General features: G+C 41.3%; 2 protein-coding genes across 6 annotated transcripts in view; one reads left to right on the top strand and one right to left on the bottom strand.

The window, feature by feature from the left end:
- The window catches only part of disp1 (dispatched homolog 1 (Drosophila)), a 61,177-nt gene extending 49,456 nt beyond the window's left edge, over positions 1–11,721 (top strand). For 4 of the 5 annotated variants that reach the window (XM_061052613.1, XM_061052612.1, XM_061052616.1 and 1 more), the window contains 8 exons: positions 2,606–2,635; positions 3,056–3,179; positions 3,716–3,843; positions 6,405–6,499; positions 6,995–7,092; positions 7,177–8,766; positions 8,979–9,242; positions 9,355–11,721. In XM_061052613.1, coding sequence (XP_060908596.1) covers positions 2,606–2,635; positions 3,056–3,179; positions 3,716–3,843; positions 6,405–6,499; positions 6,995–7,092; positions 7,177–8,766; positions 8,979–9,242; positions 9,355–11,178 — 4,153 coding nt within the window. In that variant the 3' untranslated portion in view covers positions 11,179–11,721. The remainder of the gene's footprint in view (positions 1–2,605; positions 2,636–3,055; positions 3,180–3,715; positions 3,844–6,404; positions 6,500–6,994; positions 7,093–7,176; positions 8,767–8,978; positions 9,243–9,354) is intronic. The other variant, XM_061052617.1, reaches the window with a different exon arrangement.
- Positions 11,722–17,563: 5,842 nt separating this feature from the next.
- tlr5a (toll-like receptor 5a) lies at positions 17,564–25,391 on the bottom strand. The gene is made up of 5 exons (XM_061052618.1): positions 25,127–25,391; positions 24,015–24,082; positions 20,211–22,500; positions 18,959–19,047; positions 17,564–18,004 (listed from the first exon to the last, which is right to left on the bottom strand). Exons 2-5 carry the CDS (start codon positions 24,060–24,062, stop codon positions 17,759–17,761), a joined length of 2,673 nt encoding a protein of 890 aa, XP_060908601.1. The 5' UTR covers positions 24,063–24,082; positions 25,127–25,391; the 3' UTR covers positions 17,564–17,758.
- Positions 25,392–27,017: the final 1,626 nt, after the last annotated feature.

A 27,017-nucleotide genomic window follows, 5' to 3' on the forward strand; every position in this document is an offset into this window, starting at 1 on the left:
ACAACACTGCACATGGCATACAACTTCATCCATCCATCACACCTGTGTGCACTTTACACCGCAGACTAGGCATTAAAGCAGCGTTAAAGTCATGCTTTGAACTGTTAATGTCCAAAACAGCAAAAAGGAGCTCAAAGAGTAATAAAACTGCAGGTGCACAACCACAAAAAGACTACACAGAAAACAGAAAAGTCAGCACACTCACTGTCCTTTTAAAGTATGAATTATCTGGGTAGAGCAGCAGCGTGCAGATTTTTTTTAAGGTTCCCCCACACGGCTGTTTTGGACGCCCCTCAGTTTGCCAGATATGAGACCAGTTATCATGGCAAGCCCAGTGAGGTGCAGACAAACCTCAAGTTTATTCTCTTATCCCTTATTCACATGAAAAGATTCACTACAGTGTGAACAACCTGTAAACACACACACACACACACACACACACACACACACACACACACACACACACACACACACACACACACACACACACACACACACACACACACACACACACTCTCTCTCTCTCTCCCTTCTCTATTTCTCTCTTCTGTCAGCACAGTGCTGAGTAAGTGGCTGGTGGTCTGTGTTTACCTTATTAATTAACCCAGTGATCCAGAAACACTCTCCCTTTAGGAAACGGAATAACACTGAAAGGTTACTCAGGGCCGGGGGGACGGGGGGAGAGGTAATGAAAATAAAAGAGAGGCCAGAGGCCATGAAAAGAGAGAGAGAAGGTGAGGGATGAAAAGTTAGTGTTTAAGGAAAGTAAGAGTCTATTACTGAAGTTTGCTTTGGTAGTGTCACAAATAGAGATCAGAGAGTTCAAAAGGTCAGCCATCCTGTCTTTGAAGCTTCATTTTGATTACATACATGCACAACAGGACCTTTGGACATGCATTATTGGAGAGGTATCAGAGCTAACCACTGGTTGGTTGATAGCTAGCTACTGTAACTACCAAGTACTGACAACCATCCCAATCCCTCTATCGCTCTTCGATGCCTCTTATATAATTTTCACATGCATAGGGATTGTTGGTGTTGTATTCCTTCTTTGTTTTACAGAATACATGCAAAGTGAGCCCAAAATAAAAGCCTTAGCATCAACTGATATTCTCAGTCTGCAAAATCTTAAATTCATCAAATCGGTACGGAAAGTTGACTTAAGTTTTGTGAGAACGGGACAAATTATGACTGTAGGCGTGATGGAATCTTGAACACTCTCATCTTTATAGTTTAAGATTTGCAGCCAAACGGCTGACTCAGGTATGCTTCACATATTTCCATTTGGCTAAAACAAGATTCAGATTGATGCACTGCAGGCCAAAATTCTAAACAGATCCTCAGTAGACAAATAGATATGCCTGAAAGCGCTTCAATAAATCCAGTCCAACTATTTCCTGGAACAGTTTTGGACCATGTCTGCTCTGAGGTCTGCAGTTCAAGGCCATACATGGAAAGCCAAGAAACGGAGAACAGTGAAAAGAATTAGATTATTAGAGCAGCGTTTTCCCTTTGCTGCTATTTCACATGGATATGTGTGTCTTTCATTAGGGATTGTTAAAGGTCTATCGCCTGTGGCTCAGTGGTAGAGTCTGTGCTCTCTCAGCTGGAAGTGTAGGGGTTCGATCCCCAGCTCCTGCTATCACATGTCAAAGTGTCCTTTGGTAAGACACTGAACCTCATATTGCTCCCGCTGCTGCGGCGTATGAAAGTGTATGAATGGATTAGTGGACACTTTACATAGCAGTCCCTGCAGTCAGTGAGTGAATGTTCTGTGAATGGGTTAGTGTGACCTGAGGTGTAAAAAACGCTTTTAGGGGCACCTGTGGTCAAGTGGTCTGTTTGTGAGCCCCATGTACAGAGGCTACATTCCTCAAAGCGGGCAGCCCAGGTTAATATCTGACCTCTGACTCCAGTTCATTTACCAGTTATTTATAAAAGAAAAATATTTTTCCATTGTTACTGCAAATTGCAGTTTGGGCCCAAGCAAGATCAAGGAAAAAATACAAAAATCTTTGGGACTTTGGATGTAAAATGCCCTTAAATTACTTCAGAATATCCACAGATCTTTGTCAATCTCCGCACTCCCTATTCCACTAGGCCACCGACACCACCTAAGGTGTGTTTGAATGAATGTTTTCCTGCCGTCAGAGCCTACAGGTATAGTGTACTATTTCTTATTATTGATTGATGACACTGGATAGAGCAACAGAAAGTTTCAGATCCATGTGAGTCTGTTAGGTGAATCTCTATTTCCTGTCTAAAGCCTAAATGTACGTGTGTGGCACATGTAAGCTTAGAAACACAAGGCCTGAAAGCTCGACTGTGACATGTGAACACGTTTTGAAAGGAGTGAAGAGTTTCACGATGAGTTCACTGTGAAGTTCTTTTGAAAGCCGATTCAATTTGAACTCTTTCAGTGTTCCTACACACAACGTCTGTGCTGCTACTGCTGCTGGAAAAATTGAAAGGTGTGGGCTTTATGGGCTTATGAACAAAAGATGTACACTCTTTCTCAAAAGTCAGTGCAGATCTGTTTTGGTTTGAGTGTTGCCAGACTTCAGAATGAAAAGCTGATTTATCTCCCTCTTTGTTTGTTTTTCAGCCCCGCAAGGCCCTTTCGGTTCCCCAAAAGGTAAGAGCTGCCAAAAATTGTTGCTCCTGTGTTGATGCTTTGGATTGCTCAGCTCAGCTCTCCCCTCCTCTCCCTTTATTCATGTCATCCATCAATCATTGCTCCCACTGAACTGTCATTCCTTAATAGTGAGTCATGAGAGTGAGTCTCCCTGTACCTGAGCTCCCCCCACAAGCAGCTAAGATCTCCTCATTTCTCCGAGTATGCTGCCATGAACTCTGATGGCTCTAACTTAAAGTTTTATTTAATAGATAGTTTAAGTTTTTTCTTCAGAAATGCTCACCGTCAGTATTCTCATTAATAAAATGTAATTTTATACACAACAAGACCCGAGACGACAGATACCTAAAGAAGGATGAGGTCGAGTAGCCTCCAGTGTTGTTGCCACTGTGCTCTAACCTAAAGTCTCCTTACTTTCAGCTATGCCGAGCTGATCGCTGATTGGCCTGTGGTGGTGCTAGGGGTATGCACAGTGCTCACTGTGGTGTGTGCTCTAGTTGGCATCCTGGTGCCCGACCTGCCGGACTTCTCTGACCCACTGCGAGTGAGTACTGACCCAACTTGCCTTCCTCTTTGGAAGAATGTCATAAACCCTGGTGTACCACAAAGAGACCTGAATACTTAGGTGTGTGATCTGAGGAGTCAAAAAGAAGAATAACATAGCTTAAGCCTTTTAGTGAAAATATTTACTGAAGGAAAGGAAATCAAAGTTTTGAGACACAGATTTTCCACTTCATTTAAAGAGTATTTTGACTGTATGAGAGAACTGTGAGAACAGAAGAGCAGGGTCCATCCTTTTGATTTCCCTTGAGTCCTGAGTGGGTGAGGTTCTTTATGTATTAGATGTAATGTTGACAGTTCAGCTGGTATTTGCTCATACTGGGCGGAACAAGAGCTCTTGAGAAGTCCAATGTTTCTAAAGTATGCTTAGACATGTCAAATTGAATAGACTGCTACTGTATGATGAATGAAGTGGTTATTTCACAATATTCAGCATAACTGTGTACATAAGTGTTTTGATTTGCTTCCTTTATGGGAAACCGTTGAGCTTATTGTTTTTCTCGATTTCTTCACACACAGGGTTTTGAGCCACGAGGAACAGCTATCGGCCAGAGACTGGTCACATGGAGCAACATGGTGAAGAACACGGGCTACAAAGCAACACTTGCCAACTACCCTTTCAAATACGCTGATGAACAGGCCAAAAAGTAATTCAATGGACGTCTGTTTCACTATCTAATTGTGCTTATTTCTAGCATTCTTTTTACAGCATTAAAAAAACCCAGAATTAATATAGAACGGCTGTTTGAGAGAGCAGGTAAGCAAATTATTATCTGTAGAACTTCTCATGACTTGAAGAACTTTACTTTAAGAAAATACCAATGAATCCAAAATCTGTAGTTGATAAAAATGGACACAAGACAATCCTAGCTCCCATCAGCTATCATCTAACAAAGATGGAAAGTCTTCTTCCAACTGCAACTTAATTCTTGCATCTGAAGTTGCCAGTCAGACTGCAAACAATAACCAGTGCTCGGAAAAGGGAGTTGTGGTGTAGATAGATACATTCTTTTCTGCTGATATAGATTACCGCTGGCTACACTCAAAGGCCCCAAAATGGCTGTTGCTCCCCGGACCTTTAGTGTTGTCAGACAGTAGTTGATTGTTTGGAAGATTTTGGCCCAAGACCTGAAGATACAATCCCACGCAATCCCAAAAACAAACTTCAGCATCTATATGGCCCTGTGACTCACAAAACCTAAACCATATGTCCTCCCATTAAAAGATGGACTTGGCCAACTTAGGTTTTGATGTCAGTATATCCAAAGAAAGTCTTTCAAAAGGCTACAGCCACACGATATGATGATTATTTCTCTCAATCAGGGGTCAAGGGAGAGCCAGGATGTGAGACAGAGGTAGTGAAGGGGGGGATAGTGTTGACCGACATGCTGAAAGGTCTGAATCCCTTCTTGAAAGAAAATGGGACCAAAGTAGAGCCCTATACATAATGTGGTCCACTGTGTTCTCTCACTGGGAGTATGCTCACTAATGAAGAGCAGGTTTTGTTTTTGTCTGGTATCTATCTCGTTGGCTATTCACTCCATGTCCCTTTGTGCTCTGTTTGAGTTTACAACTTATTTTTGATCAGTTCTTCTCGCTGCAAACCACCATTAAAATAGTTTTGTTAGTCCAATTACCAAAAGTCGTGACAGTTAAATGGACTTGTACCATTGCTGGAGCCCCTCTCACTCAGGTTTTGTGTGCTGCATTTATGTAGTCGAGATTTGAGTTTCTCAAAAACGTCTAGCTCCACTCCGCTCCGATTCCCTTAATCTGTAGCCTGCATCGTCCCCCTATGCCTCCACCTCTCTGTCTCCTCCTGTGTGTGTAGCTGTCTTTGTCTTCCTCTCTGTTTTGCAGCACGTGTCTGTCTGCAGATGTAATTGTGTACTTATGTGCGGATGGTGTACCGAGAGGCCTCCGCTGCTGTCAGCGCGCTTTCCTGCCTCATCTCCTCTGTCTGTCAACCCCTCAGTCTCACTCTGACAGCCAACCTGATTACTCTGCCATTCTCGTCTGCTCACTAGCATGTTGGCCCTACACTACTCAGAAAACATGGCTGCAGCATCATTCTTACAAAAGAACACAAATATATTATATGCCAAAGTAAATGGTAGATGGACTTGGGCTTGTATAGAGCTTTCAAGCCTTGACTACTCAAAGTGCTCTGATACCGCAGTTCATACCTACCCATTCACACACTGATGGCAGAGGTTGCTATGTAAAGTATCCATCAGTATTAACTCATACATTCATGCACATTCATATGCCGCCAATCAAACAGCGGGAGCAACTAATCGAACATGTTGCTGCAGAAACTGGGGATCAAATCCCCAACCTTCCAGTTCAAGTTTCTTGAATTTCCCTCGGGATCACTAAAGTATCTGTCTGTCTGTCTGTCTATCTATCTACCTATCTATCTATCTATCTATCTATCTATCTGATTTAATATTCGAGGAAACAAAATCTCCAACTGCTTATTACTTAAATAAGTATCAGATATGCTTTTTTAATTTTGTGTCACGCTGACTTTGCATCCCCTGAGACAACAACATCTCCGCCCACATTTCAGTGGTTTAAATGTTGACGCAAACAGAATGTGTGTGTTTGCAGCCTCGTAGATCGGACTGATCAGCAGAGGTGCAGTTTGCTTCTCCAGGGGAATATTAGTTTAATCTCAGGCTCTATAAAAAGTCAAACAAATATTGGAAGTGATTACAAGCGAACAACGTGTTTCGCCTGTAGCTTCCTCAGGTTCGCCCAGCGGGGAGCTACAGGGGAATCGCGTTCGCTTACAATAAAGTGACAGTAAAGTCATTTTTTGTGCCACAGATTATTGATTTAATTTTTCTATTGTATTTTCCTGCAACCGACAGACACCTGAGAACGTAGGTTGGCTGTGCACGGGGTACCCTGTTGGTCACTTAGATTATTACAATGCATATTTTCTATTAATATTACAAACAGCTGCAAAACCCAGAACCACATAAACCCAGAGTTTAACTAAAGGAACACTCACTAAAGCTTTATGGAAGAAAATCTAAGAGCATCTCTTGGTAAACAATGTCTGCCTAACAATTCAAAATAAAACAAGGATTGTTGCACTTTTTTCACCTTTAAATGAATACTATTTATAATCCCCATATTATCTGAATTAATAAGACATGTATGAAGTAGCAGAGAATCATAATCTTGTGTTGTTTTGCAGCCACCAAGAGCCCAGGTGGCCTGAGGAGCACTTTGACAGAGACAAACGGCAAGCAGAATGGGACTTTAGTAAAGATTTCTTCTGTGATGTTCCAGGTGAGATTATTTTATTTCATAAAGAAGAGAATACGAAGAAAATGCATCAACCTAACATAGATCTGAAAAAGATAAAAGTCACACTTAAATATGATTTTGGACAAACTAAGAATAATCTTTCTGACACTGGTATGTTGACAAAACATGTAGGTTTAACATTTGTTTGGAAACATTTCAAATTAAGGTCACAATATTCCCAATGAACTAGTTAGGTACTAGTCATTAAGAGCTTATTAGTACCTTACTCTACATGGTAGTCTAAAGCTAATAGGCCATCAACTAAGAGTTTGCCTTCGATACATTCATAATAACTGCTTATTGATAGTAAGTTAGGACGATGTTAAACATGAAGAGATGAAGTTTTTTAAAGTCAATAGTGCAAATCACCATTAGACTATGTCATTGCTAATGTAATATGATTGACTGAATGTGATGATTTTTAGTAGCTTGCTTGTTGATTAAGTAATGATAAAGTGTTTATCACTCTTTACACAGGCGACAGTTACTCAAGGCTTGTGTTCGCATCAGCTGAGGGGAAGAACTTGTGGAATATTCAGGCCATCAAATCCATGTGCAATCTGGACAACTCAAGGGTAAGTTCATCAGGTGTCATATTACTGTTTGGTTTGTGTCTTTTTTTTTTTACCTGTGTGTTTAATATTTCTCTCTGTTCCCAGGTGCGCTCCCATCGTGACTACTGGAGCCTTTGTCAGCGCACCAATGACGCCTCCTGTTGCCCCAGCTGGACACTTGGTAACTACATTGCAGTTCTCACCAACAGATCATCCTGTCAGAAGATAACGGAGCGTGATGTAGCACACACGCTCAAGACCCTGCGTTCATGTGCCAAGTACTACCACAATGGCACTCTTGGACCTGACTGCTGGGACATGACCTTGCGACGGAAAGACCAGCTGAAGTGTGCAAGTGTACCCAGGAAGTGCACCAAGTACAACGCAGTCTACCAGATCCTTCACTTCCTGGTAGACAAAGATTTCCTTAGTCCCAAGAGCCTGGAGTATCCTCCACCTTTGCTCAAATATAGCATGCTCTTCTCCCCAACCGAGAAAGGACAGTCTATGATGAACATTTACTTAGACAATTTTGAGAACTGGAACTCCTCGGACGGGATCACAACTGTCACAGGAATCGAGTTTGGTATCAAACACGACCTCTTTCAGGACTATCTCCTCACAGACACAGTGTACCCTGCCATAGCCATAGTGATCGTCCTGTTCGTCATGTGCGTGTACACTCGTTCAGTGTTCATCACTCTAATGACAATAATAGCCATCATCAGCTCACTGATCGTGTCATACTTTCTCTACCGAATGGTCTTCAACTTTGAGTTCTTCCCCTTCATGAACCTCACCGCCCTCATCATACTCGTTGGCATTGGGGCAGATGATGCCTTCGTGCTTTGTGATGTGTGGAACTACACCAAATTTGATAAGCCTCACGCTGAGCTGGCAGAGATAGTCAGCGTTACCCTCCAACATGCAGCCCTGTCTATGTTTGTGACCAGCTTCACCACTGCCGCAGCTTTTTATGCCAATTATGTCAGCAACATCACTGCTATACGTTGTTTTGGTGTCTACGCAGGTACTGCTATTTTGGTGAACTATATTCTCATGGTGACATGGCTTCCAGCTGTGGTTGTGCTACATGAACGCTACCTACCGAATATGTTCCCCTGCTCCAAGCCTCCGCATCAGGAAAGGATTTACGGCACCAGGATGTTCTGGACAGGTCTTTGTCAGAAGGCCAATAAATGCTTGTTTACTGTCTCTGAGGCGTCCAGAATTTTCTTCGAAAAGGTGCTGCCCTGCATTGTCATCAAATTGCGCTACATCTGGCTCTTCTGGTTCCTTGCCATCACTGTGGGCGGGGCCTATGTGGTCTGTGTCAACCCAAAGATGAAGCTCCCTTCCCTGGAGCTAGCAGAGTTTCAGGTGTTTCGTGCCTCGCATCCATTTGAGCGCTATGATGCAGAGTACAAGAAACTGTTCATGTTTGAGAGGGTTCATCATGGCGAGGACCTCCACATGCCTATTACTATTATATGGGGTGTGACGCCGGTGGATAACGGGGACCCCCTGAACCCCAAAAACAAGGGAAAATTGATGCTGGACAACAGCTTCAACATTGCCAGTCCAGCATCTCAGCTGTGGATCCTCAACTTCTGCCAGAAGCTGAGAAATCAAAGCTTTGTCTTTCAGTCTGAGGAGCAGGACTTCACCAGCTGCTTTATCGAGACCTTCAAACAGGTCAGTACTGCATGTGTGCATCATGTATTGAAGATGTGATTTGTATCATGTTAGACATCGAGGGACATCTTAGTGAACCTGTCCAATATTTAACAAAGTAACACATTAAATGTGACCTGATTTGGCCTGGGAATACATCATTTACATTGTCATCTATTGTGCAAAACTTGAGCCATTGGAGGTTAACAACTTTAACCTCCTTATTTGATCAGTGGATGGAGAACCAGGACTGTGAGGAGGCCTCTGTGTACCCCTGCTGCAGTCAATCCACTTTCCCCTACAAGCAGGAGGTCTTTGAGTTGTGCATAAAAAGGGCCATTATGGAGTTGGATCGGAGTACTAACTACCATCTGGACAGTAAGACCCCTGGACCTCGATTCGACATCAATGACACTATTAGAGCCATAGTGTTAGAGTTCAAGAGTACCTACCTCTTCACCCTGGCGTATGAGAAGATGTTCCAGTTCTACTGTGAGGTAGGGTCTTTGGTATTTCACATAGCATTTTATTTGTTTAACTCTGTCAGGTGTCATTTTTTTGTAAAAGACAAGTTTAAATCATTCTGTAATTTCTGTTCTTATTTTGTAGGTGGATGCCTGGATCACTGAAGAGTTGCGGAACGCCCCAGCAGGCCTCAGACACGGCTGGTTCATTAGCAACCTTGAGTTCTATGACCTTCAGGACAGCCTGTCAGATGGCACTCTGGTTGCCATGGCACTGTCAGTAGCTGTTGCATTCAGCGTCATGCTCCTTACCACCTGGAATGTCATTATCAGTCTCTACGCAATCCTCTCGATTGGCGGGACCATTTTCGTTACAGTTGGCTCTCTGGTGCTTCTGGGCTGGGAGCTCAATGTCTTGGAGTCCGTTACCATTTCCGTTGCTGTAGGACTATCGGTGGACTTCGCCGTACACTATGGCGTTGCCTACCGTCTTGCCCCGGAGCCTGACCGTGAGGGAAAGGTGATTTTCTCCCTCAGCCGCATGGGCTCCGCTATTGCTATGGCGGCGCTGACCACCTTCGTTGCTGGTGCAATGATGATGCCCTCGACCGTATTGGCCTACACCCAGCTCGGCACCTTCATGATGCTGATCATGTGCATTAGCTGGGCATTTGCCACATTCTTCTTTCAGTGCATGTGTCGGTGCCTGGGACCCCAGGGGACCTGTGGCCAGATCCCCCTGCCCAAAAAGCTACAGTGTCAAATGTTCTCTGAGGTCACATCAACAAGCCCATCGCCCCAAGGGAAAGGCTCTGGGCTGGGGAAGTACCAGCTGGACAGCAGAGGTGAGGAAGTTGAGAACTATGAGTTAGAGCCGTTGGCTTCCTGTCAGAAGACTGAGGATAAACCCCTAGAGGAGCAGGAGGTGTGTGCTCAACTTTACAATGGACTCTCTCCTCACCACCACACTGCCGCCTATTCCCACATAAATTACAAAAACAAAACTGAGACTGGCAGAAATGGCCCTGAAAATGGGCTTGTAGCCACACTAAGCACACCTACCGGGTGCCAGATCTCTCAAAAACCCAACTACACATGTGGGGACCCTCCTCCTCCTGCTCACCTTCCCCAGCAGTGGACAACTTGCTCTTGTGCTCAGACTGTCAAGGACTCTCCTTCCTGTCCTCCCACTCCTCAGATCTTCCCCCTCTCAGGAAACAGCACTAGCAAGCAAAATGCAGCCCTATTATCTACAAACCTCAACCCAGTCTTTTCACACGTGGAGTGTCATATGCACTATGTCAATTGTCCACCCGCCCATTTTCACCACTGCTCCCAGGGAAGAGTGGTGGCCCCAAGGAAAGGACCTGCCCACAGCTGCCACCTCAGGAAGTACTGTGTCCACAATGCAAGCCAGCAGGGTAGCTTAGCCAGAGAACAGATATCCACCACCACAGCTTCAAACCAGGACACAGACTCAGCTCCTGGCTCTGTCACTGGCTCAGAGCTTGTGGTACAAGAGGCGGATCATAGACAAGAATTGATACCCTCAAGTTCAGTTAATGGTCAAAATATAAGCACCCCGGCACCAACACAACATCAGACTCACTGCCCCTCTCCACCACCATGCACACAGCAAACAAACGACCATTGTTGTGGTGATAGCTGTGTGTCCACATCCACAACAACCAACAATACAACAATATCATCGGATGCTTGTTGTAAAAGTCCTGGCACCCAGGAGAAGCTCGAAAGTGTTCCCATCACACGAGACAAAAGTGCCAAAAAGTGCAAACAGAACACTGAAAGACAGCGGGCATCCTCAGTTTCTCCAAAGAAACTGTGCGGTTTTAGCAGGACGTTGAAGGTCAAGTGCAGTTCAGCTTCAGAGTTTAATGTGCCAAAAACGGAAACAAGTGTGCCTTCTACTGCAATAAAGACAAATCCCTCTTCTGAAAGCTTGTGCTGATAAAAAAAAAAAAATCTAAGTTTTAATGAAAACTTGATCCACAATCAGAGGAAAATACACAAACACTGTCTCTGTGCAGTCAATCAAGGATGCGTTTGTTAACCAAGTGCCTCAGCGTGTTTCATAAACAGACAGACCCACTTAAAATATTCTGTTTACACCTTTCTATTGGTTCTGCCAAGATCTTCATGTGAAAGACAAAGTGTCAAATATTATGATGCAATGCGCACTACTGTTAAAGCTGCATCAATATGGGAATTAATCGTCTTGTTACAAAGACACCTTCATGAAGAGTTGCTCATTTAAGTGTTTAGCATATCCATACAGCAGCCATTTGCACCTTTATGAAATCATGCAGTATATTGAACAATATATGTTTTCATATACGATTTCATGAACTGTCTTAAAATGTGCCACATTAAACAAGTTGATAAGTTGATGTTGACACTTTTGTGTTTCGGGGACTGAGTGTACGTGTCCTCTAGCATTCCAGCTGCAACATGCTTCAGATGTACTTTATAATTAAATGTCTTTTTATAGCCACCTGTTGTCCGCTTGTCTCATACTGTCTGCTCAACTTATATCTTTGGACAAACAGACACTTTCAGAGGTTACACTTAAATCATAACCATTTAGTCATTAACTAACAATAATTTAAGAAACGATGACTGCAGTGGGGCTTCATGGTGGTGCTAGTAGTTAGTGCTGTTGCCTCACAACAAAAAGGTTCCTGGTCGTCTGTGTGGAGTTTGCATGTTCTCCCCGTGCATACATGGGTTCTCTCCGGGTACTCCGGCTTCCTCCCACTGTCCAAAGACATGCTCCATAGGTTAGTTGGTGATAGTAAAATGTGTCCTTAGGTGTGAATCTGAGCGTGCCTGGTGGTCTGTCTCTATACGTCAGCCCTGTGGTTGACTGTCAAACAGTCCAAGGTGTACCCCGCCTCTTACCCAACTACAGCTGGGATTGGCTTCCCAGAGACCCTGAACGGGAAAAGCTGTATAGCTAATGGATGGATGCACTGTATGTTATATGCCAACTGGCAAACAACCATCTTACTGTTGAGGAATGAGAGGCCTTTTGTGGCTTAAGAAAAAGATATACCTCCAAGAGTAAGTATGGACAAAAGTGAAGCTCCAATGCACTTTATTCATTCTACTATCAGAAGGCCAAATGAAAGCTATTACCGTATCTGGTAGATGTTTGAGTAGGTCATCGTATGCTTTCAAGATCATTTCGCTGCCATCAGGTGGCCAAAAACAAATGGCTGGTTATTTAAGTTGTGAACAGCTACCGCAGATGACCATTCCTCAGTTAGTTAGAGGTTCAGCATTTCCTCAATAACTAATAAATAAAGTTCAAATTGAACAAAACACCATGGAGCTTGGCTATGAGGTGTACACAAAGCTGGAAGTCAATCTGTCAGATGTAACATAATTTCCTTATTTTTCAACCCTCCTTCTTACAGTCCTTATAGGACCTAAGACACCTCACCTCATTCAAATAAATACTTTCCAAACAGAACCTTCGAGGACTACATTGACGTCTCAAATGTCATCTTTATTTCTAAGACATCCTAAGACACCCTTCACATTTTGGTAGCAGAGATTTGTTCTTCTTCAAATACATGTTTACCTCGTCATTATATTCTGCTACTTTCTACCCAAACCTTGGTGCAGAAGAGAAGCTGGAAAATCGACTTTACCTGAAAACATTTCACTTAAGCCATGGCTGATGGTTTCAGAGAGGAGGTAGGAAAAGTACTGCTGTGCTTTTCCTGGTGCTTTCCTCTAGTGCACGTCACACTTCTTAACCCAAGAACCAACTTCCACAAACAAACAAGCCCAATGAAACACATTTTCGTAAGTACACCTCCTCCACCGAGCTTGCTTGATGCTTCTGTGTTTAAGGAAATATCCTGCTTTAGCTCATAGAGATGACTTTGTGTTTGCCTACGTCCCCTCACATCCCCCGTGGTTGCCTTTATCCCCCTCCTATCAATCACTTTAGTGAAGATGAGTTCACTTTCCGCAGAGGATCCCCCCCCTCAGGCTTGTTTGAGCATCCCTGTAATTATATTTGTTTAAACAGAGTTCAAATATTAGCTATGGCCATAGGGAAGGGTTTATTGAATTTCCCTGCGAGGGAGAATCTCAGAAGCTTGTGTGTCTTTTCTAAGTATAATCTGCTGGCCTGAAATAACTGTGACGAGGCAGCAGAGCAGGAGCACTTGTTCAAAGGGGTAAACATCGCCTTCCACTTTTTTAAAATTAGATTCTGTTGGAGCCACAGGACTGGATGTAGAGCTGGTTTGCCTTGTTTCTCATTTGCACCGTGATACTCTAAGGGAAAAGGTTTTTCTTTAATAGAAACCAGCTGCTCAAAACCAATCAAGACTTGATTAGCTCATTTCATTTTTCCGACTGAATAATCTATTTTTTTTTACATTCTCCTCACTAAAGTAATTATGTATACCTTTCTTTTTCTCATCACTACATTAGACATCTTCTGTCAGTGTATGTCTCAAGCTGGTGTGCAGCAGCATGTTAGGTCTATTATCCATTTACTGTCCTGCATCATGCAGTGTTCTCACTCAGTGTGTGAGTGCATTTCTACACAGTCTTGTAGTGAGGGCCCGGGTGCTTTGGTACCTCTTTCCAGACGGCAGGAGAGTAAAGAGTTGTGAGTGGTGAGATGGTAAATGTCCTTGATGTCTATGTCATATCATCTGAAGTTGAACTCATTTCTGACTATGTAAGCTAGCCGTACCCCTAGCTCCTACTGAAATTCACACTGGTTGAAATTTACAAGCAGGGCCGCCCATAAGGGGGGATAAAGGGGAGAGCTTTCTGGGGCCCAGTCACATGGGGAGAGCCCATGGAGGTTAGCAAAAAAACATTGTCCATCCTAATTTTAAACAACAATGACCACATTTTATTTTACACTGAAATACTCACCATTAGCCGTTCCGTGACCTGCACAAAGTTAGCGTGCTAGGAAAGAATAAAAGGAGGGAGCTGGATCAGGCATTCGACCCCAACAAGAACTTGTTAACAAGGTTATTTTAGTCAGCTCTAAAGGCTGATAGGAGCCAGGCAGAGGGAACTAATGTTAGCCAGGAAGCTAGTGCTAACAGTACTGATCGAATATGTTGATTGAAATCATATCCTGGGAGGGCCCATTCACTGGACCTTTCAGGGGCCCAGCCATTTCTGTGGGCGGGCATGTTTACAAGCACGGACTATTGAGAGGTCATGAAGCAGTTCAGCTACAGGTACATAGCTGAACATGCTGCAGCCTCCACTTTGTTTTCTGTTCTCAAGCATGTCTTCTCTTAGTCCCATAAAGCAGTCCTATAATTTGACATGTAATTAAGAAACCAGGAATGTTCTTTGGATAAAATGGAGAGCTGAATAAATATATTAACAGAAACAAGGAGAAAAACTGAACTACTGAAAAATGAAGGAGTGTGATGACTAAAAACTAATTAAAAAAAACATTTATGCTTTTAATGAAGTGACTGAAGAGTGAGCTATAGATTCATTTAAAAGTCTGTTCATCTTTCACTGCATTCTGTTGCTCTCAGGGCTCCATATAAAAGCAGTCTAAAATAAAGGCCCTACATGTTATATAAAAGTCATTTCTGGGTCACCAGTGGTCTGTGGTTGGTTCGTGCACCAAAACACCATGTGTAGAGGCTGTGGTCCTCGAAGCGCACGATCCGGGTTCAAATCTGACCTGTGGCTCCTTTCCTGCATGTCATTCTCCACTCTCTCTCTCTCTCCCAGATTTTGGACTCTATGCCCTGTCCTGTCTCTCCAATAAAGTCGTGAAAAAGCCCTGATAAAATCCCTGATAAAATCCCAGAAAATGTAACAACAGGCACAGATGTGTTCATAGCACTGTGTTCAGATGAATGCACTGTTCCCAGGCTATAAGCAGAAGGAGCCTGCAGACGCTCTGTAATGTCCCAAACAGCTGCTTTATAACGACAAGGAGGATGAAGGCCAACAGGACGGAAGCTTTCCTCTGCCCAGTAGCTTCCTGTTTTCAGACAGGCTGACCTCAGTCGCACTCACTAAACAGTCCAACAAAGCCACGTGCAAAAGATGCTATCATTAGCCGTTTGTCCTTGAAATACAGAGTGATGTGACACCCCAACCAAAATTATAAACAGCGTTGATAAGGTGGTTAATACATTTTTTCACTGATAATTCACAGCAGAAAGGTTTCCCTGAACAAGGTATTTAGAATAATAATATTCAATAAACAAGTTATTTCACAGTGACATGCATGGTTTCACAGGATGCAGCAGTGCACACTTTGGAAAGCTCTGTGACATCCACAGGAAAGCTGTTTGTCTTTGGACAAGGACAACACTATTTCAGCTTAAAGAAAGAGTCATATAGTTTAGAGTCTTTGGCACCAAAAGTGTTAGGTGTGTTAAAAGCGCGAAAAGTGGTTTGGGCTGAAATAATCATTCCTAAGTCAGTAGTAACTGATATCAGGATACTCCTCCCCGTATGACTTCTGCTGTTTGGCATAATTAAGACCATCTTGTACATTGTTTAAAATATAACATTATACTCGATAGTGTAAGAAGTTATCAATTGTCTAAATAAAGGAAGTTTGCAAATCTGCACGTTCAACCAAGTGTGGTTGACATGGCAGCCGATACAGCAGTAAAGTTAAAAGAAGCGAATCCAATCGAGGTCTTTGTAAACTGATGAGCACAGAGAAACAAAATCATCTTGGTTTAAGATAAGATTCAGGCGTGAGATCTCCTGTAGGTTTAATCTTTAGGATTAAATAAAGAATTGCTAACACAACTTCACCAGCAAGTACATAAAAAAAATGCTTAAACAGCTTATAAATATTTCTTAAAGGTGCACTATGGAGTCTTGGTAGTTATGGTGGGGGACACGCTACAGTGAAACCGTAACTCTCTGCTAGCTTTTTAGCTCCAAACATTGTTCCATTTTTTTTTCCTTTGAATAAAGTTTCTGTATTTAGTTCAGAAAATTTAGGATAGAATTGTTTCACTTCTCCAACTTTCAAATTCCACTCCCAAATCTCCATAGTGCACCTTTAAGATAAATGTGAGATTAAGTTTTTTGTTTTTTTTAAATCTACATGAAGATTTGAATAGTCAGGGAAATCAAGGATCGTTATACTCGTCACTTAAAGGTCATTAACCTCCTGACGATTGCTGCATGGCAGGTAAAGTAAGAATGTACTGCTTTTCTGTCATAACAATAATAATACCTTTGTGGTTTTATCGTTCATTAATAAAAACACAAGGAAAGGTTTGTTAGATTTCAAATGCTCTCATCCACTTCAGACATGTTTACCCCATATAAGGCCAAACTCTGTGACTAGAGGAGATGGATGAACCATGAATGAAGCTTCAGACTGAGTTATTTTAGCAACAGACTTATGCATTTAAAGCAATTTCTTGTAATGGCTTTTTCTTCTGTAGGCTCAAATAGAACATTCCTCTATTTGCATCAACTTTTTTTATACCAGTGAGAAACAGACTCGCTAATCAGAAACAGTTTAATTCATTACCACCATAACATTTATTCAAATAATCACATTCATTTTCTTTCACTGTATGTCATTGGGTGACTGTGTGCTGTTAAAAATGATACTGAATGAATGAAACCTTTACTGCCCCTATAGGGGAATTAACCTTTTACAGAGAGCATAAAAACACAAGATATAAGAGACAAAAAAAAAACATCTTTAAAGCAACACACTTCAAGGGATTTCAAGTAGCAAGGTCGATAAAGTGCGGAGTGCCAAGTTCCTCCTGTATGATCAGTGCAGCGTGACAGATGTAACCCAGTGATAAATGTAATGCAGTATAGTTACAGTATAGGACCCCATTTTGACTTCATAAAACTGTGACGACCCCTGACGTCCAAACACACATACAGCTGTTGGCTCAAATGAATTTGTTTTCAATCATGTATTCGATTTTTTTACCGTGTTGCACGTAAACATTCATCTTAGAGCACATTTAGACTTTTTCATGTGCATTATTATGGACAGAGGAAGAGAGGCTGGGAGGACATTTCTGCACACTGGATGACAGAGACTCTGTACGTTTCTTGTTTTGGCATTGGCTATGGCTCACAGTAGTCTAGTGGAGGGGTTCCCAAACTTTTCAGCCCGCGACCCCCAAAATAATGGTGCGAGAGACTGGGGACCCCCAACATCTCTGAAAGTGGTTAAAGCATTTCACGTTGCACACAGCTGCACACACTAATAGCCTTATATTTGACCTACTGTACGAAAGCAAACGAGACCATCTGCAGAGACGGACTATTTCTATACAGTATTCAATAATGACTGTTACCTCGGCCATCAGGTTTCAGACGAGGCGATTATCAGAACACGGCCATAACTGGCTTTGTTTACATTATCAACGGCATCAGCAAATCTTTTTTAACAGTGTGCTACCTTTAATACAAAATAAAAGAAGAATATCTTCCTCATCCTGCTAAGCAATATAAATAATATCTTACTGGCGACACTTCAGCAGAATAGTTATCTTTGTGAATGGTACAATGAGAGTTCACATGGCAGTTTCTTCAATGCCGTCCAGCTGGACATCCTCCTGATTCTGAGGCTGGACGTCAGGCTGTGCTGGCTCGGCTTTGTCCTCTGCAAACGTTTTCACCTTAGTGTCTTTGAGTATCTGTGAGACGAGTCGCTCATAAAACCACTCCAGGTCTTGAGGGTCCTCTGGCCAGATGAGATACTCTCTCTTCTGGACGAAAGCTCTGATGGCATTGTACTTCATCAGCTGGTAGTGAGCCACCTTCAGTGTTATCGTGTAAGAGCAGAGTTTTGGGTCAGTACCAAAGGTCAATAAAAGTCATTCATATCTTTATATTATAAGAATTGCACAGCAGCAGTTTGCTTTTCAGGCATTTTAAATCTGTATGAAGCCTGACATCTACTGACGGGGAGCGGGTACTGAATTTTAATGATGTGTTGATCTTTGGTGCTTGTTTTCTACAGAGGGAGAATATAAAGAAGTCCAACCTTCTTATCAGCATTTCTTAAAGCAGCAGACAGCTTATGAGTAAAGCCTCAAAAGACCACATGCAAATGGGCGACAGGTAGGCTATTACAAAAAAGACAAAACTAGGGAAGACTGTGGAGCATTTGGGCGCTGAGTGCATTTAGCAACTATAGAGCCTAATGTTTTTATCAGGAGTTAATTGACCTCCTGTCTGTCTGTGTGTTTGTTTCCCTGCAGGTCGCTGGTTAGCAGTGTTCTGTCCCACCTGGGCAGACCTGGCCAGTCTCTCAGGTGTAGGCTACTTAAGATCCGCAGTCAACCAGTCTCTCATCATCACCACACCGCTCCTCATCGCATCATGCTTTTGTTGTAGTTTGCATTACACACTGATTCACTGACAAACACACCTCACGCTCTTTGTAAGTTGTTATTTGTGGTATCTTTTTTTACACCGTTTAGTTCAACCGTATGTTTCCCTGGTTTTTGTCAGGCCTTAACAGCCAGGTCATGACAATGGAGATCAAAAACAGAACGAAAGGGAGATTGAATTAAGGCAAACATTTGTCAGGTGGATCACAAGAGATAAAAGTGTTGTTGCTCTGTACAGTATATCTTCCACATGTTAACAGGCAGCTTGTAGCAGCTAATGTTCACTGCCTCCAAGTAGCCAAAGGTTTTCAGTAAATATGTCATGTCACATTCTTTTCTTATCATGTCAAGAAATGAATTTAGCAGCAGAATACACACCTTCCCTACCACCAACATGATGAGGACATTTGTCAGCTCCTCCAGCATCCGGCCCTGGGCAAGAGTGAACGCCTCCAGGCACCAACCATCTAGAAAGTGGAACAATCCAGTTTGGTTAGTCTTTCATTTTACTTACTTCATTGTTTTCCGATTCAGAAAGTGGTTTAGAGAAACATGATATTCAAAGAGATTTGTATTGCCTCAGTGTTGGCTTGCATTCTAGCTTTCTCTGAAACTCAGGACTGCAGTTTGTGACTTGTTTTTAAAGGACAAAGTGACTTCCTGCAGAGGCAACATTTGGACCTCTGCGCCTGGCCAAGAAATAAATCCAGGCTAGTTGATATATATATATATATATATATATATATATATATATATACATACAGTATTTTATCTTGACTGCTTGAACTACTGATTCCCGGATTTGACTCATAGATAGTTCTCTTTTATTGCAAACATTAGTGTCTTCGTAAACTCTACTTTGTCTGTGTCTCTGTCTGTAACTTTATGTTTTTGCTGCTGACTGTCTTGGCCAGGTCTCCGTTGGAAAAGGACCAACCAGGTCAAATCTAACCCAGCTAGCTCTTTAATGTCAAAGACTGAGTTACCAGCGGGCATCTATGTTCCACAACACTCTAGTTTTTTGCTTCTAGCTTATTCTTTTCAGTCAATGTATACCCTGTTGAACCTGTAGCAGGACTCCTCGATTATAGTAAAATTCGCAATGATGATTATTTTGATTAATATTAAGATCCTGATTAATAGATATGATTACGCATTGATTTGACAACATCTGCATCACATGCATATACAGTATATATAATATATAATACAATAAGTTAATAATTTACGATGTTTTTTCAGGTAGTGGTGATGAACTCTTGTGGCCAACATATAACAACAAACACTTTTACCACACATGACAAAACCTTTGGACAAAACAAAACAAGCTCAACCCTGCATGCAGCACGGTAATCATTTAATCTCAGGTATCTTGTATTCATAATAGTGGGAAGCCAAAATTAGAATTGAAATTCAAACTCGATTAATTGCCCAGCCCTAACCTGTAGCCACCAAAAGGGTTAGGTCTTGGTGTCCTGGAGTATATCAGTGCAGCAGTGGGCATCATCTAACTCCCAGTAAGGCTGAAGTGTTTTTCTCAAAATGTCAAACAATTCCTTGTTAGTTAGAAAATATCTAAAGCTGACATAGTGTAAACACTTGCTAAAGATAAGAGTCAGAAAAACTGTACCTTTAAGAAATTCCTTGGAGACGATGCAAACCGTCTTCCTGCTACCCCAGATGGCGTCTCTTATGTTGGACAGATGATCCTCCCCCGGCAGGAAGTCTCTGTCCTCGAAACAACAGTGTAAGATATTCTCCTCTGAAAACTGGTTGTCGAGCTTCTTCAGCAAAGCACCTTCCACCCAACCATAATCATTGTTGCTGAAGCAGAAGAAGGCATCAAACTTTACCTCACCAGCAGCTGGTATTGGTTTTGGGCCCTGGATAATCCTACCAACAACCTTTTTGTAGATGATGAATATCTCTCCACGGAGATGGGTGTACACAATCCTGCTCAATGTGACGATGATGATGAGGAGAGCAGAGAAGATGAAGAGAGCAAATCTAAGACCTTGGATGTACTTCTCATCGCTTTCCTCACATGGTTCGATGATCGTGAAATAATCTGGCAGAGGAAGGTTACGGAGAGCAGCTGGAAACTCACATCTGTATTCATCAATCGGACTCAAGAATGTTACATCCGTCATGTTAAGCCACTCCAGGAAACTCTCCAGATTGCAATCGCAGTGGAACCGATTTCCTGCCAGGTTGAGAAAGTCGACAGATCGGAAAGTCAAAGGGTCTGGGGAGGCTAGGAAGTTGTTTGAGAGGTGGAGACGTTTTAGGCTAACTGGAAAGACATCTGACTGAAGGTAGGTTAAGGCATTTGAGGAGAGGTCCATTTCTATGATGGAGCTGAGACGATTGAAAACCCCATGCGGGAGTGTGGCAAGTGAGTTGAAACTTAGATTTAGACCACGCAGATTCTCAAAAGGATGAAAAAGGTCAAGGCACTCCCCTTGTGCCCAAATGACCTGCAGGGAACTATCATGAAGATCGAGCACTTGCAAACTATTGTAATGAGGTGCCGTTATGTTCTCACTGACTGTGCACCACTTGATGAAGTTCCCACCAAAGAAGAACATTTGGAGATGATGGAAATGAGCTAAAATGAAATAAAAATCCTCCAAGTTTGTTAGTCTGTTTTCTGTTATGTCCACATAGGTGCTGCTCACGCCCAAATCAAGGATGCCATAAATTGAATGTAACTTATTGTCCCCTAAAAGAAGCCAACTCAACTTTGGTAATGACGCAGGGGAACCCAGGACTTTCAACGAGTTTCCTGTTAGATATAAGGCTAGCAGGTTGGGGAGACCACTGAACGCTTTGTATCCCAATGCACCAATGTGGTTGTGAGACAAATCCAACACCCTCAGGTCTGTCAAATTGATGAACGTGTGAGAATAGATTTCTCCCAAGAGGTTGTATGAAAGGTTGAGCATTCTTAAATGTCCTTGAAGGCCATTGAAGGCATTTTTATTAATCTGGTTGACTTTGTTATTTGAAACATCAATAATTCTTGCAGATTTTAAATGCCCAAAAACAGCCCTCTGTAAAGCAAATATAAAGTTTTTAGAAAGATCTAAAGTGTCAACGTCACTGTTAATAAGGCCTTCGAATGTGCCTTCGTCTGGGTCAGGGAGATTGTCACTTGAGAAACCTTTGCCAATGTGTCCAGAGTAGATCAAATGAGTAATTCGAGTCCCATTTATTGCTTTAAAAAATTGTCTTAATGTGTTCACGCTGAACCCATTGGCAGATAAGTCAAGTTTTTTAAAAGACATCCTCCTAAAAGGGTTCCCGCATATTTCCCAGTCAAAGCCTCTGCTGTGCGTTTGATATAATTTATTGGAATCCAACATCAGATAATCAAAGTTCTTCCCCTGGAAACCGACTAGATCTTCTTCACATAATCTGTCAATCTGATTCAATTTGAGATTTAGATTAGTGAACTTCATGAGGCTTGAGAAGAACAGCCCTGGTCGCAGTCTCTTGATTTGGTTTCCAAAAAGATCAAGTGTCTCTAAGGACAAAAGTGGCTGCAGGTAGCTTTCAGACAGTATGGAATCTGACAGAGTGCAGAAGTCCAAAAACAGCTTTTGTAGTTTGAAGAGTCCTGCAAATGACCTGGGCTCAATCTTGAGGCCAATATTCCCTCCGAGGACCAACTTTGTCAACTTCCTCTGCCTGAGGAAAGCGTTGTTCCTTATGATGAGCTGTACTTTTTGCATTCCAAGATCTAGTTCTTGCAGCTGGTCATAGGCTCTGAGTGAGCTGCTGTTGATCTCATTGATGTAATTCATCTCAAGGTAGAGACAGGTGATGTTGGGAGTTAAGACAGGAACCCAATAATGGTTCATCGAGGCGCAATTAGCTACAAGACCATGCATGCTGCAAGACTGATGGCATGTTGATACCTGCAGGTAGGAGGATAGCAAAAGTTGTGTTGAATAAAAAAAAGGAAATGAACAAACTGTGAAGACATTGAGAAACTTTTTTTTTTTCCAATTTGACACAATAAAATATCCTCTTAAGCTTTTTAGACATTCTTCAAAGAAATGTTAAAGATGTTTGAGAAACCATTGAAGTATTGAACGTTTTTCTGTTAATAAAGCAAATATTAATGATCATAATAATTCAGCTATTAAACAGACAGTTCTTTAACAAGGTTTCATTGACATATCTCATTTATTGATTTATAAAAAGTTGAAAGAGGTCAAACATTCAAATTCTTCAAAGGAATAAATAAAACAAAAATAGTGCATTATATAAATGTAATTTCACACTAATGGCTATATTACAGAAATTTTTATATTTTCCAAGTGCAAGATCTAAAGAAGCATAGGAAGGAGGGCCGAACAATATGGGATTTTTGGGGCTGATACAGATATCAATATTTGGGAGGAAAAAAATCTGATACCGATATTTCGGCCGATATCTTTCTTAGAACTTTGTTTTATCTGTAGAGATAGATAGATAGATAGATTTATTGCATTGATGCCTCAAATGCACTTATCAAACACTTTGAAAAGATATACAGTTTAACGTAGACAAGATGGTCATTCAACTGGAAAGTAACTGAGCGTGGACATGCATCACTGCTTGACACTGGAGAGTGATGCTGGTTGTAATATAGCGCCCTCTGCTGGTGTAAGAGAACTGCTGATGTAATTCACCAATTCTCAAATTAAATGCTCTTTGACTGGTGAATACCGATAGTCACTGGATATGATAATATCGGCCGATATTATCAGCTGGCTGATTAATCGGTCGGGCTCTAACAGGTAGTCCATTGTTGTTAAAGTCATATGATAAAATAGAACGACCGTGAAGAGGTGTGGGGCTGCAGAGTGTTTTCACCCAAGTTAAGAGAATTTATACACATCCACTCATAATGTAAATAATATTAAATTCATTAGTAATTGATAAATAAATTAACAAACAAAAACATGGAGAACTAAACAAACAAAAACAAAGAAAGAAAGACGTAAAGAGAAATAAATAATATGATGAATAAAGAAACAAAAAGATAAACAAAGTAAGAAAAAAAGACACTGACACACAAATAAGACAAAAAAATAACAAATAAATAGTGTAACATATAAATAAATAATAAACAAACAATGGAATGAACAAATAAAAACATGAATTTAAAAACAGACAACAACAAACATAAAATTAATAAATCATCATGTAAATAAAATAATAACGAGAAATAAATAAGTATACTGATAAACAAACAACACTAATAATAATAAATGTTTGTATTAATTATCATAATTCTTGAATATCAAGCAATTAATGTAACCCTTAACAGGAAGGAATCTTTGAGATGTTTTAAAATGTTGATGTTGTTCTCTCCTTCTTAACGTTCAGCTCATGTAAGAACAAATATGACTGAGCACTTCTTATCTTACTGTTGGGAACATACCTGAAGGTATAATCCAATGAAGGCCAACTGAAGAGCCGGCGTCCACATACTGTCCTCGTCCTGTAAGGCTTTGCAGAGACAAAGTCAAAAATGAGAGATATGATTTAGAGTGAAGGGTGCCATTGGCTGATAGTCAACTTCTCAGTGAAGGCAGAGGAAGGTCATTGTGTGTGAGCGCTGAGTAAAAACTGTTTGCTTTGGCAGGTTCAAGGTTCACTGGTGCAGCTTTGATTTGTCTTTGCTCAGTAAACAACCATCCATGTGTAATGTGAGCTTTCATTAACTTAGGATATTTATTTAGAATAAACCTTCATTTAGATGGTTGACATTGCCTTGAACTGATAAATACACGATCTTTGTGCGGTGAGATGTCTGGGCCTTCATGATATCTGCTTCTTGTTCATTAAAGGGGCATTCCTCTGATTTAATCTATGAAGTATTCAGCACTAGTTGTAGGTTAAAGCCTTCCTCCAGTGGTCCTGGGGGAGCCAGAAGATCGCATGATCATCATCATCATCGTTAAAAACAACAAGAGAAGAGGGAGTGCGGGTATAGATAGAATAAACGTTTTCAAAGTGGGCCTATTGTGCGTGCTGCTGTGCGCAATGTTATGCTTTAACCACTTCCAGGGACAGGGGGTCCCCAGAGTCTCGCATCGTTGTTTTGGGGGTCGCGGGAACCGACCTTGTATAGACCACAGCGACATCAGAACATGTATCTGAGTATTTTCTTTAAACGGTTAAAACTAGCCTGACATTTGAAACCACGTTTGGAGATGTAGCCTACATTTAGTCTCCTGTGTTACAATAGTCCAATCTCTGCACACTGAGCCTTGAGCTGCATGGTGGCAGCTTTGCGATGGTTGTAAATCGGGGGTTATAGGAAATAAACAGCTGACAGCGACAGATTGACAGGATTTATTACACAATGCACCCGACATTTCAGGCTGACACACTCGCAGTCATCGTTTGCGTAAAAAGAGAAATCATTGATCTCCTTACCGACTTTCAGAGAGCGTTGCAAAAAAATAAACATTAGGAGGAAACTATAAGACAACAAATAGCCTGAGCCTCTTCAAAATCAGTTTTCCTTTAAAAATGAAGATATCTTACCTTCAAACTAGAACACCCTCAAAGTGTTTTCCTTTGGGCAGAGTCTCCTCCTCAAACACACCTCTCAGGGATATCACGGACAAACACCCACAGTAGTGAACTGTTCATTTTCTGCTCAGATGAACTGTGAAAGACCTGGTTTTTTCCCCCAGTGACGAAAAAACGGTCTTCCTCTTTCGAAAACGTATTTCCCAATTGGTTATGTGTTATCTTTGCTGTGGTCCCACATGTTGAAGGAGTGCTACGACCTGCGACATTGTCGTGTTTCACTGTCAGAACGACTTAGTGAAAGAAAAGCAGCTGATAGGCTACAAGCACACACCTACTGCTACTCCAACTATAGAGAGCTGCTGCTGCTTACTAAGGTACTGCTACTATGCAGCTATTCATGCTAATACTAGGCTAAAGGACTACAACTATAGACTACTACAATTATTACTGTTACGGAAAGTGATTTTATTTTTATAATTATTAGATATCCTTCATATCAAGCTTCAGTTTCATTAGTTCTGTCTTTGTGAGCACTTGTTTACTAGTTGATCAGAAAAAGCTTTACTAGTTACCTAGTAGACAGCCAAAACACATCAATCTTGACTTAGACTAAAGTAGGCTATCTAGAGCCTATTGTTTACTAATACAAATATATATTTGTCCCTACTAGCTTTAGGCTGATCCTAAATCTGTAAGATCCAAATAGTGAACCTGTGAACTGAATGTCTTTTTGACCTATAGTAGCACTAATAACAGCCAAAATGTCAAAAGACTACTGGTAGGCTACTAAGAGCCTAAATGTCAACTGGTACTAGTAGTAGTCATAGACTGTAAATGTGTTATAGTTAAATTTTTGCTCAATATTTTCAGATGATACCCCAAATCAAGGAGGTCCTTATTCAAACAAAAAACGTAGACCTGTATCTTACATATTACATATTTGTCTTCTGTATCGTGTGTGTGTGTGTGTGTGTGTGTGTGTGTGTGTGTGTGTGTGTGTGTGTGTGTGTGTGTGTGTGTGTGTGTGTGTGTGTGTGTGTGTGTGTGTGTGTGTGTGTGTGTGTGTGTGTGTGTGTGTGTGTGTACTTACCCAGGGACTGCAGATGTAATCTATTTTATCAGCCAAATCTTACAAGTGCAAAACATCTCCTTGAAGATTTGCTTTACATGCTCCGTGATAAAACTAAACAGTAAACTGTAGCCTATTATACTAGTTTAGAAAAACAGCAAATACTAAAAAGTTTAACCTACTTATCTCTGCATGTTTTGTAGTAGACATTTAAAGTACCAACAGACTAAATGTGGTATTAAGACATCATTCCAGTCAACTGAATTACACTGCAAAGTGAATTAAAGATTAAATGAAAGGTGAATGTGTAAATAACTTGATTTATCAATTTCACCAGAAGTTTTCTTTAGCCTTTTTATGTATTGTCTCACTTCTTAAATTTACTTGAGAAAATATATTGTGTACTCCTATTCTCACCTCTGACCATGAGGGCGTCTGTAAAGAGAGAATGAAGAGGCCTACACATCAGTGTGTGAGAGTCTATTACTAAGCTTTGTAATGGTGGGGTTCTTAGTCTATCTGGGTTCATTTTCCTGTAGAGGGAAACTCTGTGTTGTTTCTTCTTTTAAGCGAAGTTATCCATCCCAGCTGAGCCTCTGCATATGATATGTAATTCACATTTTCCACCACATGGTGGGGCAGTCGACCTGTGTCTGAAGTAAAATGCCTTAATGACTGGAAACATTTTTTGTATTGTTGTATTCATGTGTTTTTAACCTCAACGTAAAGCACATTAAGCTCGTCTGTAATAAAATGTTCTTCATAAACAAAATTGCTATTAGCGCTATGAAAAAAAACAGACAGATTCTTTACTTTAAAAATATGTGATGC

Source organism: Labrus mixtus, chromosome 12 (assembly GCF_963584025.1).
Source record: "Labrus mixtus chromosome 12, fLabMix1.1, whole genome shotgun sequence".
Classification (NCBI taxonomy): Eukaryota; Metazoa; Chordata; class Actinopteri; order Labriformes; family Labridae; genus Labrus; species Labrus mixtus.

Coding starts and splice junctions, on each gene's coding strand:
- tlr5a (XM_061052618.1), bottom strand. CDS start 24,062: ATGTGGACGCCGGCTCTTCAGTTGGCCTTCATTGGATTATACCTTCAG. Junction 22,501..24,014: donor TCATTGGATTATACCTTCAG/GTATGTTCCCAA, acceptor TCCTACCTGCAG/GTATCAACATGCCATCAGTC. Junction 18,005..18,958: donor TCATGTTGGTGGTAGGGAAG/GTGTGTATTCTG, acceptor ATAACACTGAAG/GTGGCTCACTACCAGCTGAT.